Source organism: Malaclemys terrapin, chromosome 5 (assembly GCF_027887155.1).
Source record: "Malaclemys terrapin pileata isolate rMalTer1 chromosome 5, rMalTer1.hap1, whole genome shotgun sequence".
Lineage (NCBI taxonomy): Eukaryota > Metazoa > Chordata > Testudines > Emydidae > Malaclemys > Malaclemys terrapin.
In genome coordinates this window covers 73,020,184-73,036,267 of record NC_071509.1, presented here as the reverse complement: position 1 = coordinate 73,036,267, position 16,084 = coordinate 73,020,184, and the positions used below count along the sequence as shown (strand labels likewise).

Below are 16,084 nucleotides of genomic sequence, written 5' to 3'. Positions count from 1 at the left end.
GGTTTAACGCTGATGGGTACTGATGCCAAGGCCTTTGTCAGGCATTTTTGAAGAAACTCCAATATAACTAAAGAAACTGGGTAGTTTTAATGACTTGCATGTTTGGCAACAAACAGAGCTACTGGATCTCATAGAATAAAGAAGAGTACTGGTTATGACAGAGGAAAAAACCTTAAGACAGAACTTTGACAAGTTTCTTGAAATCACAATGTTGAATCACATACTTCTTTTTGAGATTCGGTACCTGAGCCAAAAACAAGACCTACTAGTGGACATCTGCAACGTCTCATCTTGCATGGTACAGATGATTATGGTACTGACTGTCTGCCAGTTCTTACAGGTACCCTTGTGAAGGAGAGACAGAGAAGAATAAAAAGCCCCAAAATTACAAAGGCATGTTCTGGAATAGCTTGCAGAGAGTGGCAGTAGGTGCAGTAGTAGGGCAGCATGGAATTAAAAAAAGATGCTAACAAATCTAAGTAGAGACACCTATATCTGGATTTCTCTCCTGGAAGAACTGCTCTGCAGTACTGACTGCAGAGTGACTTAAATTTGCTGTGAAATGTTTTGTCTCAGAAGATACATTTTTTTATGTCGATAAGATAAAGCTGGATCCAAACACAGAAAACACACACTAAGTGCCCCTTATCTGAGCTAGGCAACTACTGTTGTGTTGCCTGTACTCACTAGCACTGTCTTCCATATCAAGCTGTCTCTAACAGCTGAAAGCACCTTCCTCAGAGTACAGGGCATGGACTAGAGACAAAACTACTAATGTTAGACATATTTACATCAGCAGGACTAGATAACTTGCATCCAAGAATTCTAAAAGAGCAGGCCAGTAAGCTCTCTGGACTGTTATAGTTGATTTTTAATAAGTCTTGGAACACTGGGGATGTTCCAGAGGACTGGAACAAAGCTAATGTTGTATCAATATTTTAAGAAGATAATCAGGATTACCCCACTTAATTATAGGCTTGTCAGCCTGACTTCAGTTCCAGGCAAAACAATGCAACAGCTGATATGGAACTTGGTTAATAAAGAATTAAAGGAGGATAATATAACTCATGTCAACTAGTATATGTTTAAGGAAAATAAATCTTGTCAAACTAAATTTGATATAATTTTAGATGAGACTATTTAATTTGGTTGATAATAGTGTTGATGTAGTATACTTAAAACTTCCGTAAGGCATTTGATTTGGTAAAAATATTTTGATTAAGAAACTGGAATGATACAAAATCAGGAAGGCACATATGAAATGGATTTAAAAACTGGCTGAAAGCTCTCAAAATGTATTTGTAAATGGGGAGTCATCATTGAGTTGGTATGTTTCTAGTAGGGTCCCACAGGGATCAGTAATGTTTTTATCAATGACCTGTCTCAACCTGTGCAAGACAGAGCTTATGCTTGTGGGCTGAGGGAAAAGTTCATAGCCACAGTGCAGTCTCCTTTGGTTGAGCCACAATCAAAAAATTCAGTCTGTAGCTCTTGGATTAAAATGAATTAATTCTAAGATCTCACCTAATAGCATTTCTACCATTTCCAGGTGGTTAGAAGACTCAATCCCATCCTGCCAAATGATGATGTGGCCTCAGTTATTCGCACCTTTGTTGCCTCTCAGATGAACTACAGCAATGTGGGTATGGCATCTTCACAACTCAGGAAACTCCAACTGCTACAGAATGCTGCAGTCCACTCTCAGCAACACTAGCTACCGTGAACACATCAAATTTGTCCCCCACGTCCCACACTGGTTTCCCATAGAAAAATTAAGCAAGATCAAGACCACAGTCCTTATCTTTGAGACACTTTATGGAGTGGACAAAGGGTGCCTAAAAGATCGATTAAAGCTCTGGGATGAAGATCGTGGTTGACAACTACACTCCTCTGGCAAAACTGAACTCTCAACTATAAGGGTAAAGATTATCTGTGAAGGAGATTGAGCTATTTTGGATGCTGGCCCAAGACTATGGACAAAAGGGCCATCACAAACTTCATCACTTTCCACGTGTCTTTGACCTCATCTTCTAAATTAATTTGATTTTAAAAAATAGTGATTAATTACAGTTTTAATTGTACTGTTAAACAATAATAGAATACCATTTATTTAAATATATTTTGATGTTTTCTGCATTTTCAAATACATTGATTTCAATTACAACACAGAATACAAAGTGTACAGTGCTCACTTTATATTATTTTTGATTACAAATATTTGCCCTGTAAAAAAGATAAACAAAAGAAATAGTATTTTTCACCTCACCTCATACATGTACTGTAGTTACAATCATGAAAATGCAACTTACAAATGTAGAATTATTATTTTTTTTTTTACATAACCTCTTCCGAAATGGTGGTCAAAACATGAAGGGGCATACGAATGTTTAGCATATCTGGCACCTTGCAACGCCAGCTATAAAAATGACATTCAAACACGTTCTCACTTTTAGGTGACACTGTAAATAAGAAGCGGGCAGCATTGTTTCAAGTAAATGTAAACAAACTTGTTTGTCTTAGCAACTGGCTTAACAAGAAGTAGGACTGAGTGGATTTGTAGGCTGTAAAGTTTTACATTGTTTTGTTTTTGAGTGCAGTTATGTAACAAAAAAAAAATCAACATTTGTAAGGTGCACTTCCACGATAAAGAGATTGCACTACAGTACTTGTATGAGATGAACTGAAGAATACTATTTCTTTACATTCAAAATGGGAAATGACTGCCTATGAAGGAGTACTGTGGAAAGAGATATGGAAGTCATAGTGGACAACAAGCTAAGTATGAGTCAACAGTGTAACGCTGTTGCAAAAAAACCTAACATCATTCTGGGATATATTAGCAGATGTTTTGTAAGCAAGGCAGAAGATGTAATTCTTCCACTCTACTCTGTGCTGATTAGGCCTCAACTGGAGTACTGTGTCCCAGTTCTAGGCGCCACATTTAAGGAAAGATGTGGACAACTTGGTGAGAGTCCAGAGAAGAGCAACAAAAATGCTTAAAGGTTTAGAAAACATGACCTATGAGGGAAGATTGGGTTTGTTTAGTCTGGAAAAGAGGAGACTGAGAGGGGACATGATAACAGTTTTCAAGTACATAGAAGGTTGTTACAAAGAGGAGGGAGAAAAATTATTCTTAACCTCTGAGGATAGGAAAGAAGCAATGAGCTTAAATTACAGCAAGGGAGGTTTAGGTTGAACATCAGGAAAAACTTCTTAACTGTCAGGGTGGTTAAACACTGGAATAAATTGCCTAGGGAGGTTATAGAATCTCTATCATTGGAGATTTTTAAGAGCTGGTTAGACAAATACCTGTCAGGGATGGTCTAGATAATACTTAGTCCTGCCATGAGTGCAGGGGACTGGACTAGATGACCTCTCGAGGTCCCTTCCAGTCCTATGATTCTATTTATCTTTTTTACAGTGCAAATATTTGTAATAAAAATAATATAAAGTGAGCACTGTACACATTGTATTCTGTGTTGTAACTGAAATCAATATATTTGAAAATGTAGAAAACATCAAAAATATTTAAATAATTGGTATTCTATTATTGTTTAACAGTGCGGCTAAAACTGTGACTAATCGGGATTCATTTTTTTAAATCGAGTTAATTTTGTTTTGGGTTCACTGTTTGAGTTAACAGAGTAGCAGCCGTGTTATTCTGTATCCGCAAAAAGAACAGGAGTACTTGTGGCATCTTAGAGACTAACAAATTTATTAGCGCATAAGCTTTCGTGGGTGGGCTGTAGCCCACGAAAGCTTATGCTCTAATAAATTTGTTAGTCTCTAAGGTGCCACAAGTACTCCTGTTCTATTTGAGTTAACTGTGATTTACAGCCCATATTTCTATATCTATCTATATATTATAATCTTATAATACTATAGAATATAAAAATATTCCCAAAACAAAAACCCTCCACTGCATACACTTCTCCCTCTGGGAGAACAGATGAGAGAACAAAAGCATGACATATATTAATCATGTAACTTTACGCACTACTGGAAGGTGCTCAGATACTACAGTGATGATAGTGGTGTAAGAATCTTCATAGAATAGAACAGAAGTAGTTAAAAGAATATTATTACTGGTAAAATTTGCAAATGATACAAAGATTGGGGACTGGTAAGTAATGAAGAGGATAGGCACTGGTTCGACATGATCTGGAACTCAACAATCAGCAGTTTGTGTTTCAATATGGCCAAATATAAGATCTTACCTTTAGGAACAAAGAGTGAAGACCATACTTACAGAATGGGGGGGGGGAGGGGAGAGGGGTTATCATGGGAAGCAGTGATTTCAAAAGACTCGAGGATCATGTTGGATAATAAACTGAACATGAGCTCTCAGTGCAACGCTATAACCAAAAGGACTAACGAGGTCCTTGGATGCACAAACAAAGAAATATCAGATAAGAGTAGAGAGGTTATATTACCTCTGTATTTGGCACAGGTGCACCTACCATTGGAATACTGTGTCCAGTTCTGGTGTCCACAATTCAAGGATGTTGAAAAACTGGAGAGGATTCAGAGAAGAGCCATGAGAATAAGTAAAGGATTGGAAAACATGCCTTATAATGAGAGATGCAAGGAGCTGAATTTATTTAGCTTATATGATGGAATATACTCTGTATTCACATCCTATATGCTACTGTAATAATCTTTGTACAAAGTATCATGCCTGTAGGTATCATTTGAAAACTCATAATCTGCTGGTCAGTATTGTCCTGGTAAAATATGTGTGGCAACACTGTACATGAAGTTAAAAGATCCCCCTGTATGGTGTTATTAACACACGTTCCAAACCCCATAGCCCTGCCCAAACAGAAGCTGGCAAACTGATCTGTCCTAAACAAAGAAATGTGTGCTTGCCTTAATTTGCATTTAAGCAGTAAACAGAGTCATCAAGAAGAAAGGGAAGACAAAGGAAGTTCAAACAGGTGAAAAAAACAGCAGGGAATGAGACTCCTGGATCTCAGCTGGAAATTTTTTCAAGAGGGGGACTGAAACTATAAAAAGGAGGGACAAACATCCCATGGCACCTCTTTTTCTTTCCCTGCCCATCGCATTCACTGCACCTGAAGAGACAAAGAAAGCAGCCACTGGACTCTGTGGGAGACTTTGGTCAGTAAGACTGCTGAAAGCATGTCATGAGAAAACTTTGCTTTGAATCTATATAGTTTCTTAAGCTAGGCACCAGTAAGTGTTTTATCTTTATTTTTCTTGTAACTATTTCTCACTTTTATGCCTCATTACTTTTACTTAAAATCTCTCTCTTTGTAGTTTTATTGTTTTATCTAATCCAGTGTGCTCAAACTGAGGTGCTGGGTGATGTCATTTGGAGTAACAAATGGTGGGCATATTATTCCCTTAAAGGAAGAATGGACTTAATATATTTGTACTGTCCAGGAGCGGGCTGGGCAGTATAGGACTATCATGGGGTGTATGTACCACATGCTAGCCCAGCAACCAAAGAGTTAATATAGGCACTGCTGGCCACTGCTGATCGGCAGTCTGACAGCTGCTGGGAGAATAAAAGGGCTGGAAAGCAGAAGAGTGGGAAGGCTAACAGAGGAGGAGTGAGCAGACTGGAAAAAGGAATGTCTATGCTAGAGACATGCCCAGGGACAACAACCCTGAAAAGCGACCAACAGATTGAAGAGCCTACAGAGGCCTGAGGGAAGGTAGAAAGGAGCTCAGGGCACTGTCAGAGTTGGTGAATGCTGACTTTCCTTGTCTAGCTTGAAGGCCCTGAACTGGAACCCAGAGGAGTGGGTGGGCCTAAGTTCCATTACCAACCCCCATGATAGATCTGAGAACAGATGGAGTTTCCAGATTCCTGGACACCAAGAATGGACAGACAGCCCTGCTGAGCTGAGTGATCCAGAGCCATGCCCCCGTTTGTTCAAGGGGACACTGTTGCACTGACCCTGCCTCATAAGGCCTTACATTTTGGGGGGAAAATATGGGACTGGGAGTGTGTTGGGGTCACCCTGTGATAATTTTTAAGGCTGGTAAGAGCCAAGGTGTGGATGGCTGGCTGCAGAACACTCACAGACATAGCTGGGAGTGACATACATGCTGGAGGCGGTTTGTGCACAGTCTAGGTTGGGGGCCACAGCAGCAAGACATTATAAAGGGCACTGTAGGTTACAAGGTAGGGGTGATTCAGCTACTCATTAGTCTGGATTGTACCCTGGTATGTCACAACTTGTCAAAGAGAAGGTTAAGGGATAACTTAATCACAGTGTACAAGTGCCTACATAGGGAACAGAAAATTTAAAATAGAGACCTCTTCAATCTGTCAGACAAAGGTATAAAAAGATTCAATGGTTGGAAGTTATACAAACTGAGACTAGAAATAATGTGCAAATTCTTAACAGAGAGGGTAATTAACCATTGGAGCAACTGACAGGGGCTATTATGGATTCTCCATCACTGGCAATTTTAAAATCAAAATTAGATATTTTTCTAACAGATATGCTCTAGTTCAACCACAGCTATTGGATTTGCAAAAGGAATTAAGTCAGGAAAGGTCTCCAGCCTGTTTTATGCAGTGGTCAGACTAAATTATAAGAATGGTCCCTTTTGGCCTTAAAAACAGAATCTCTGAAAACAGGAGAGCTAACAGACTTTGCTGCAAATGCGACTATAGTATTTGATATTCAGAGATGGCAGACAAGATAATCAAAATAGACTCATTTGATTTAGAAATGGAAGACCCAGGAACAACAGATAGTTCACGGATTCTTCCATTATAGTTCTGGGTACTGAATGCAGGAGGGACAAAGATCGAGAAGTTGAGGATTCAAGCAAGTTGCTCTTCACGAGACATTTCTTGTCCCTTTTTCTTAGTTTATCTGCTTTCTGACTCATGTTGAGTAAAAATTTTGTTCTCTTGGGAAGGGGCAGGAGTATGCTTCTCATACTTACTCCTTAGCAAGGCAGAGCAAGACTGGGGAATGAAAGGCATAGGATGCTGTTCAGGATCTTTAGTGCCAAACTTTTGCCATAGTTCGATGTATGCTACTGCCTATCACAGATTTAATCACATCAAACAACCCAGAAGTTTCTAACTAGTTTACCAGAATTGCAGAAAGGAGAACAACGATGGAGACAAAAGATGCACAAGGAGCCTCAGTTTTGTCAAATGCTACTTACGCCAAGAGCAGCTTGGTAGGTGACCTCAGATGGGAAGGTAAATGAAGGCCCAGTTGTAACCGGGCTGCTAGGGGGCGGGGTCACAATAAGCCCTGTGGTACTGATATGAACCTGTAAAAAAAAAGATTGATGTCAGTTTTAGGTAGTTCCTAAAACAATAGATTGTCAAGGTAGATTGGCGCACCTTTTGATTAATGTACTACCAGCACTCTTCTGTGAATACCATCATCAGCAACTTTAGCTTGTTACTTTGACTTTCTGATAGTAATTTACATAGAATATTTGTATTACATGACACTGCTCATTTTTCAGGCTCTATATAAGCCAGAAATAATTTTTCAGAAAAATTGGGAGCTATACATGCAACTATCTGGGTGAAAAACACTATATATTTATTTTTCTCTAAATAGCAGAGAACAAATGAGTTTAAATATAAAATATTTAATTAGTTTGTAAACTTCATGTGAAATCCTCTCAGCATTTTATAGCTTTCATTAATATATTCTCCCCACAACTGTCAACTTTACAAGTACTGTAATATAGAAGACTGTTCATCAAACACAGTAGTGTGTAATCAAGACTTTGGAGCAGGGGCGGGCAAACTTTTTGGCCTGAGGGCCGCATCGGGTTTTGTAAATTGTATGGAGGGCCGGTTAGGAGAGGGGGTTGTGGCCCGGCCCCCGACCTCCTATCTGCCCCATCCAACCCTCCCTGTTCCCTGATGGTCCATCTGGGACCCCTGCCGCATCCACACACCCCCGCTCCCTGTCCCCTGACTGCCCCTGGCCCCCGCCACCTCATCCAACCCCTCCTCTCATTCCTGATGGTGCCCCATCCAACCACCCCTTCTCCCTGTCCCCTGACTGTCCCTGGCCCCCGCCACCTCATCCAACCCCTCCTCTCATTCCTGATGGTGCCCCATCCAACCACCCCTTCTCCCTGTCCCCTGACTGCCCTCGGAACACCTGCCTCTGACTGCCCCCTGACGCCCCATCCAACCCCCCTCCTTCCTGACTGCCGTCCCTCCCAGGACCCCTGCCCCCATTCAACCCTGTCTCCCCCCCCCAACCACCATCCACACCCCCACCCTTTGACCACCACCGCGAACTCCCCTGTCCTCTATCCAATTCCCCCCTGCTCTCTGCCCCCTTACCGCGCTGCCTGGAGCACCGGCGGCTGGCGGCACTACAATCGTGCCGCCCGGCTAGAGCCGGGCCACCCTGCCGCTGCTACCACGCAACACAGAGCAGCGGGTCAGGCCGGGCTTTGCAGCTGCACTGTCCCAGGAGCTCACAGCCCCACGACCCAGAGCATTGCGCCAGCGGCAGAGCGAGCAAGCTGAGGCTGCGCAGGAGGAAGGACAGCAGGGGAGGGGCTGTGGGTGAGCCTCCCGGGCCAGCTTGGGGGCCGGGAAGGACAGTCCTGTGGGCCACATCCGGTTTGCCCACCCCTGCTTTAGAGGAACATTCGAGGTTTTTAAAAAATAGAATCAGATATAATCTAAAACTCTCCCTTATCAATATCAGAAATGACATCAGAGATTGTTCAAAGTCCAAGAGTTTCTGTAGTCAAATTTATCTTTTACCATGAATGCTCTTTGTTAATTTTCAGTATTTTATTCAATTTGGAGAACAAAAATTAAACTGACTAGTCTAGTTTCTGGTTTCCATATATTATAATAAATCTGCTGATGGTTTTCTTTTATTTACAGAACTTCAACAGAATGCTTAAACTGAAAAACCTTTCTATTCACAACACAGTAGGCTTTGCAAACAAAAACAAAAACAAAAATCTCCCCAAACCCCTAAATTTGGAGCCTAACCTAGTTGAAAACATCCCTTTACATATAATGTATTACATATGTTTAGTCTGAAAGGATCAGAAGCCTTTATTATGACAAAAATGCTTTAGAATATTCATTAAAATGTATGAAATGTTTTGTATTTAATTTCAGGTAGCTTACCTGAGAAGGAGCACTGCAGGAGAGGCCTGTCAGTTCACTTATACGGGCAGCCGCTGTGGGGTTACTGGAGCTGATGAGGACAGGAGGACTAATTTCCATTGAGTGACGGTTTTGAGAAGACTGCGAGGACTTGTTGGACATGGTAAGGGAGGTAAAGGAGTGCCGTTTTTTGGTGTTCTTCTTTGTATCAGTGTGCTTTTGGACTGAATTGTTGAGGGATGCCCCAGAGGTACCTTCTCCAGAGTCAACAGCAGAACCTGAGGGCTTATCCAACTCTATAAGCTGCTTGGCTGCTGTATTAAACTGCAAAACAACCAACACATTAAGAAATTATTTTAGAAATCTTTAATTTAAGAAAAATAATTAAGTAGTTGACTGGACAGAGGAAACACTTCTAGACTTTACTTTTATTCATAAATAAGAATCAAACTGAAAACTATGGAATTCAGAACTCTTTATGATGTACTAACTCACTCTATAACTAGATGTCCTACAGGTACAAGTCTTTCACTATATCCTACTTAAGTGAAGTTTGATATGGTCCCGATGAATGTCCATTCCACAGTAAGACTTTTGAGATTTTTCCAAAGAGATGTGACACAAGCCTGAAGACCTAATGCTTTTGTGGTCACTTCTGCTAATGGATTTCACAACTCTTGCATGTTTGATTAGCATCAGCAGTAATAAAAGCAACAGACTTTTTGTTTTAATTTATCCATAATTTATCCATTAATATCTTGTCCATTATGATAAATTACATTATATTATGTAGGCAACTAAATCCTGTCTCTGCAATAAAGAAGTAAAAAATCTTAGGCATTTTAATCTTCTGACAGTCAGCAGATTAACACTAGATAAAATAAAATAAAATAAAATTTAGAAGGGTAAGAGTTTATTCTTCATAAAACCACGTTAACAACTGCCAGGAAATTCTATTTATAGCTTTAAACTGTTGTAAGAAACAGTGTAGGGAGACATATTCATTCATGAACTAAAGTACATCAATACAAGTAGACGGCAAGCGCTTCTTTAAACATATTAACCCACATTAAAAATAATGCCCATTTTAATGTGAATAACCTCTATTTGGAAAATCTGTTTGTATTTTGCGGGGGAGGAGGGATTTTTTTCATGAAGAACCAATTAAGAACAATCAAGAGGAAAATATAGGATTGCTTACTAAGGAGTCACTGTTTTTTTAACCTCAGCATAGTCTTTTCTTTATTTACCTTAGCCATTTTCCTGGGAGTTATAAGACTCCTGCTATGTTTAGGGGAAGTTTAAAAAATGCTTTATTTCACCAAAACCTCACTATATAATTATTGTATTATTTGTATTCTGGCAGCCCCCACACTGAGTTAGGTGCTGTCCACACAAAGGAAGCCAGCCCATGCCCTGAACAGTTTACAATCTAAGAAGATAAGTACTATACAAAAGGTGGGAGACAGGGATAAAACATACAGTTAAAATAGTGTGCGCGTGTACATGTGTACAAATATGCCTGTATTTGTATACATATACAGACTTCATTAACAAAAATTAGCTATCCCCAACTGCCTTCTACTTTAGCCAATATTAGTTGGCAAATTTCATGTAAACTTCATAATACAAATAGGTCTTCAACTGGGATTTGAAGGATCTGTTCAGGGAGGAAACTCAATGCCAGCGGGAGTGTGTAGAAAAAAGCCCCACAAGTGTGGGAGAAACAGACAAATGGAGGTAAAGGCTGGAATTATCAGAGTAGTGGAGGATTGACATAAAAACAGACAAAAGCAGATAAGCAGGAAAGGGCAGAGTTGTGCAATGCCTGGAAGGCAAGGACAAAAGATTTGAACTTAGTGCCATGGAAAGGGGAAGGCAGAGGAGGCATTCAAAAAGAGCGGGATGACATGGCCAGTGCAATAATCTTGAAGATGATTTTAGTGTTTGGAATGGAGTAGAGAAGAGCAATATGAATTTCACAGAAGGCACAGGATTAAACAACATGGTGGCAAACATTTCCAAGACCTGTGTATACTACAACTTCCCCTGTTGCTACCACTGGTGGTGAATTATATCTTTCGAAGCCTGTTAGTGCAGGCAAGGCCAAAAATAACCTAGTGCAGTTCCTGTTCCATTGTAGAAAGAGACTAACCATAATGGTTATACACACAGCTCTGCCAATGAATTTGCAAAACCGTGCTCCTTATTTAGTATTGAGATTCAACATTTTATAAAAAGACTAAAACCATGTTTTTAAGAAGCTAAGGGAAACATTTTATGCTAATTTATTATAGCGCTTTAAATTGATTAAATTCCAGATATGTGGGCTGGAGAACACAAAGCAAGAAAAAAATGTTAACAAGAAGCTGAAGAAAATTGCTCTGCCATTTGAATTCTCATGGTTCTATCCTGCAGACTGGGTAAGTAGCTAGGCACTGTTAGGATTAGACATACTGCAGATTTGGTACTCCTATCCATTTTATTCTTCCATCTCAGATTAAAATTCTTCCTATCATTCACAAGAATGTGCACAACCTAGCTCCTAGCAAAACATGTTTTACATAATGGCAACGACAGTTTAAGTTCCCATCCATTTCTATTCCCTGTCTGCAATGTATGTAATAAAGATTTTGTTCCCAGATGACCCAGAATTACAGAAAGAAAACCAATACTTCATTTACAAAGCAAGAATCACCTATTGGGGAAGAGCAATTAAATGAGTGAAAGGCTTACCCAAGGGTCTCAAAATCCACTGCAAAAAGCTCCCTCAGGTAACTGTTCCACTTAATTATGTTTGTTGACTTTCTGAAACTAATAATGCCTGCAGGATCTGCTTCCTCTATACAGAGGGAACCCCAAATTAGAGAAAGATTTTGGCATGTTTATGTGATTAATCCAAGTTTAGTCAAGCATAAGGAATCTGCTGAACTCTCTTAGGCAGGGAAACAAACACGAAAAAGTATCAGAGGGGTAGCCATGTTAGTCTGGATCTGTAAAAAGCAACAGAGTCTCCTGTGGCACCTTTAAGACTAACAGATGTATTGGAGCATAAGCTTTCGTGGGTGAATACCCACTTTGTCAGACGCATGTAATGGACATTTCCAGAGGCAGATATAAATATGCAGGCAAGAATCAGTCTGGAGATAACGAGGTTAGTTCAATCAGGAAGTGTGAGGTCCTCTGCTAGCAGTTGAGGTGTGAACACCAAGGGAGGAGAAACAGCTTTTAGCTGGCTAGCCATTCACAGTCTTTGTTTAATCCTGATCTGATGGTGTCAAATTTGCAAATGAACTGAAGCTCAGCAGTTTCTCTTTGGAGTCTGGTTCTGAAGTTTTTTTGCTGTAAGATGGCTACCTTTACATCTGCTATTGTGTGGCCAGGGAGGTTGATGTGTTCTCCTACAGGTTCTCCGCACGAAAGAGTGGCATATAGGCTAAATAGTGCAATGCACTGCTTATTGGCCTTTCCTTAAAAAGGATCTGGAGACAGTAACAGTTGCAGAGTATAGCTACTCATTTCTTCCTTGGGATAGGAAAGGGAGAGCTCATCAGATCTGCTCTCTTGTGTGCATGAGCTTCAGACACATCAGAGGATCAGTGAAGCACACATCCCCACCCCTAACTACAAAGCACAAGGAAATAAGCTGTACCACATTTATGTTCCATTTATTAGTTCCCTCTTCTCAACCTCAACTACCTGTCATCTACCACCCACAGCCCACTTTCAACCTGAATACTAATGGCACACTTCAACTCTGACTCAACATTAGGCTGGGGCTAAGTCTCTCTCGGTCAAGGATCCTTGATTGTGAAATTCCCATACAGGCTACTTTTAGGGCACCCTTCAAGACCCATTTATTTCACTTGGCTTATCTACTTGGAGGACTCTCTTTTCAATGTGAATGTAAAGAAGGTTATTTAAAATGAATACTTCTCTTTAAATAAATTTGACATGTACCAGAGTATGATTTTTCCATTAAGAACATGAAGTGCTCTTTTTGAAAGCAATGAAAAACATTGACTTTTGCATAATTTTTCCATTGTACATTCCAGGCTGACAAGACAAGTGAAGGCAAGTTTATATAAAACGTTTCATTCAACTGTTCTTGATTTAACATTACTAGAAGAGACTCTAATTTTCCCCCCAACACTATAATTAAGACTACTTTGTCTAATGGTGATTGACACCAAGTCTAGCCTAATAAATGCAAGATTTTTAAAAGTACTGAGTCAGGAATTCAAGCTCCCTAAAGGAATGGAGATAATTAAAAAATGAAACATGTTTTGAACTACTTTTTTGATGGTTTGGGGCTAGGGCGGGAAGAAGAGGGTTAGTAAGGAACATGACTGATTTGGTAGGTAAATCTTGAGTTCTCACTGACTAAATTCGCAAACTGAAGGATGGATGCAATGCTACGAAATTATACTATCTTCTTAAAATTCTACCAAAATGAACATTTCACTTGTATTGTTAATACTAGTATGTTTTGTGCATTTGGTATAGATTCCCTTTTTAAAAGACTACTGGTGGATTATTGTAAGAATGCTTGCCATTCATTCCACTGCAGTTTCAACAGGGTACTGCACATTACAGAAATTTGAAAATAATATTTTCCTCTCTATATGCCCTATAACTGAAAAGTGTTTCCCAAAAAACTCTACACTCCATATGCCCACTTTACTTTCTAGCTGTTACTGGAGACTTAAAAAATCTTTAGATTTGGAGGAAAACGTATGTGGATTTCATTAATTGTTGAAGAAAGAAAGAAGGATCAAATTTGGAGTTTATTTAGGAATGTACATTGTACTCAGCACTATAGTCTATGCATACTGATTGGTCTTGACTGGATAACTTTGGTGTTCTGATTACTCTTCTGAATTGAAAGTTTTTTTATAAGAAGACATAAAATCAAAAAAGTTATGAAACTAAACACACAGTTCTAGGCTCAAAAATAACTTTTCCCCTTCAATGTGCAAGAAAGTAGTTTAGTTGTTTTTAATGTGCAGTAAAGAGGAATCTGATATTAGTGGTCACCACATGTAGCAATTATTAAGCTACAATGAACAAATCTTACTTTTCAAAAGCCAGCGCTTACATTTACCTCTGTAGCAAACAATGATTTAAAAAAAGAAAAATTTGGTGCAAGGTTCAAATTGAAATTTTTTTTTGTTTTGTTTTCTTTGATGTTTTCAGAGGCAAGAAAGAATTTCAGTGCAATTTATCTACAGTTAAAAAATGTAACAGCTTGGGTTAGACCCAATTACAACATGACTGGACAATCTTGCCATTAAAACACTTCTCAGAATTGATTTACTCTTTGCTTTTATATCATACGTTTAATTTTGCAAAATTATTCGGATATAAATGATCCAAAAGAGTGGAATAGAGTGCCCCAAATTTAACCATGTAACAACCATATCTTCTAATACATTTACTGGTGAAAACTTGGTCCCATTATAGTCAATAGGAGTTTTTCCATTGACTTCAGTGGAGACAGGATTTCACCCTATGTCTGCACAATACGAATAAACCAATGGTATTTATATAAATAAAAACAAGAGAAATCCCATTATAGCACTAATTATACCTCAGTTATTGGTTTCAGACACTTGTTTGTAAAACTGGGTGCAAATAAAACCATTCCTATTTCTCCAAAAAGGACGTTGACTGAGCGAACAGCCTTTGTTGTGAAAGATGTCTATGATCTGGAGGTTTTGACATTTTAAGCACAAAAGCAAATGTCCAAAAATATGTATTTATGTTGCATACATCATTGTCTTGAAAGAAGCTGTTATAGTCTGTCATAATATTAATAATATTAAAGTTTAACATAATTTTGTTTGTATCAATCACTTAAACCTTTTAAAGTGATATGAGAATTGTTATATAATCCAAGAAAAAAAGTAATTCAAGGTGAAGGCTAACAGCTTTCTGCACATCCCACTGCTCCTCATTATACCACGTTTTGGATCAATTCATGCTGTAACATGCCATAGGCCAGAACCTGCAAGACCCTGAACATCTTCTGTGATATGTTCAGCATCCTCAACTCCCATCTGACTTTAGTTTGCTTACCATGTAACAGTAATAAGAATGATGAATATATAAAACACTCTCACAGAGACTGTCTGAGAACTGTGCAAGAGTTAAAATAAAAGAAACAATTAAAACATCATAAAACAAATACTATGAAAACACAAGAGACAACTTTTTTAAAAAGAGGGCAGGGCAAGGGAATGGCTAATACAAAGGACAAAAAATGCGATCAACATAGAAAAACCCACTGGGAAAGAAAAGTTTTCAATTATTTATGTAAGTTAGATAAGGGATGGGTGGAAGTAGATATCCAGGGACAGCAAATACCACATGCTAAAGGCCATCAGAAAGACTTTGTCATAAGCTGATCTGAGTGTGATGGTAGAAATTGACTGGTGTTAGAGAAGACACACTCACCTGGCCAAAGCTCGTGGATAACTCTTGAATACAGACAGAGAGACTTCACAAATAATAGTTCATTATTTATTTGACAGAAAGGCTGAGAACACCTCAAAAGCAAATGTTAGGGAAAATACAAGTACTCAAATGTGCTAAGTTTGAAGTGTACAAGTATGTAGTTAGATCTAAGATGCTCCTGGATATACAGTTAGTAGCTGTGGCCAAGATTTTCTATCTTTCATAGGCAGGAAGGTGATATCTTTTCTTTTGGATGGTCTCTTCACTACAATTATCGTTGTTTTTCTCCCCTCAAGATCAGACTACAATAACATACTCTGTACGGAGTGACACATTAGAACTATCCAGAACTTAAACTAGTGTAGAATGTAGGAACCTACTTGTTACAGAAGGATAATCTTAGTTTCTTGGGGTTAAGGCACTGGACTGGGAAAAACCGATTACTAATCTTGTTCTTCGAGATGTGTTGTTCATGTCCATTCCAATCAGGTGTGTGCGCGCTCACGTGCATGGTAGCTGGAAGATTTT

General features: G+C 39.1%; 1 protein-coding gene across 2 annotated transcripts in view; it reads right to left on the bottom strand.

The window, feature by feature from the left end:
• Positions 1–16,084, bottom strand: part of SH3RF1 (SH3 domain containing ring finger 1) — a 154,350-nt gene that overhangs the window by 45,367 nt on the left and 92,899 nt on the right. For both annotated transcript variants that reach the window (XM_054030354.1, XM_054030356.1), the window contains exons 5-6: positions 9,122–9,424; positions 7,159–7,269 (exon numbers count right to left, since the gene is read on the bottom strand). In XM_054030354.1, the coding sequence (XP_053886329.1) occupies positions 7,159–7,269; positions 9,122–9,424 (414 nt within the window). The remainder of the gene's footprint in view (positions 1–7,158; positions 7,270–9,121; positions 9,425–16,084) is intronic.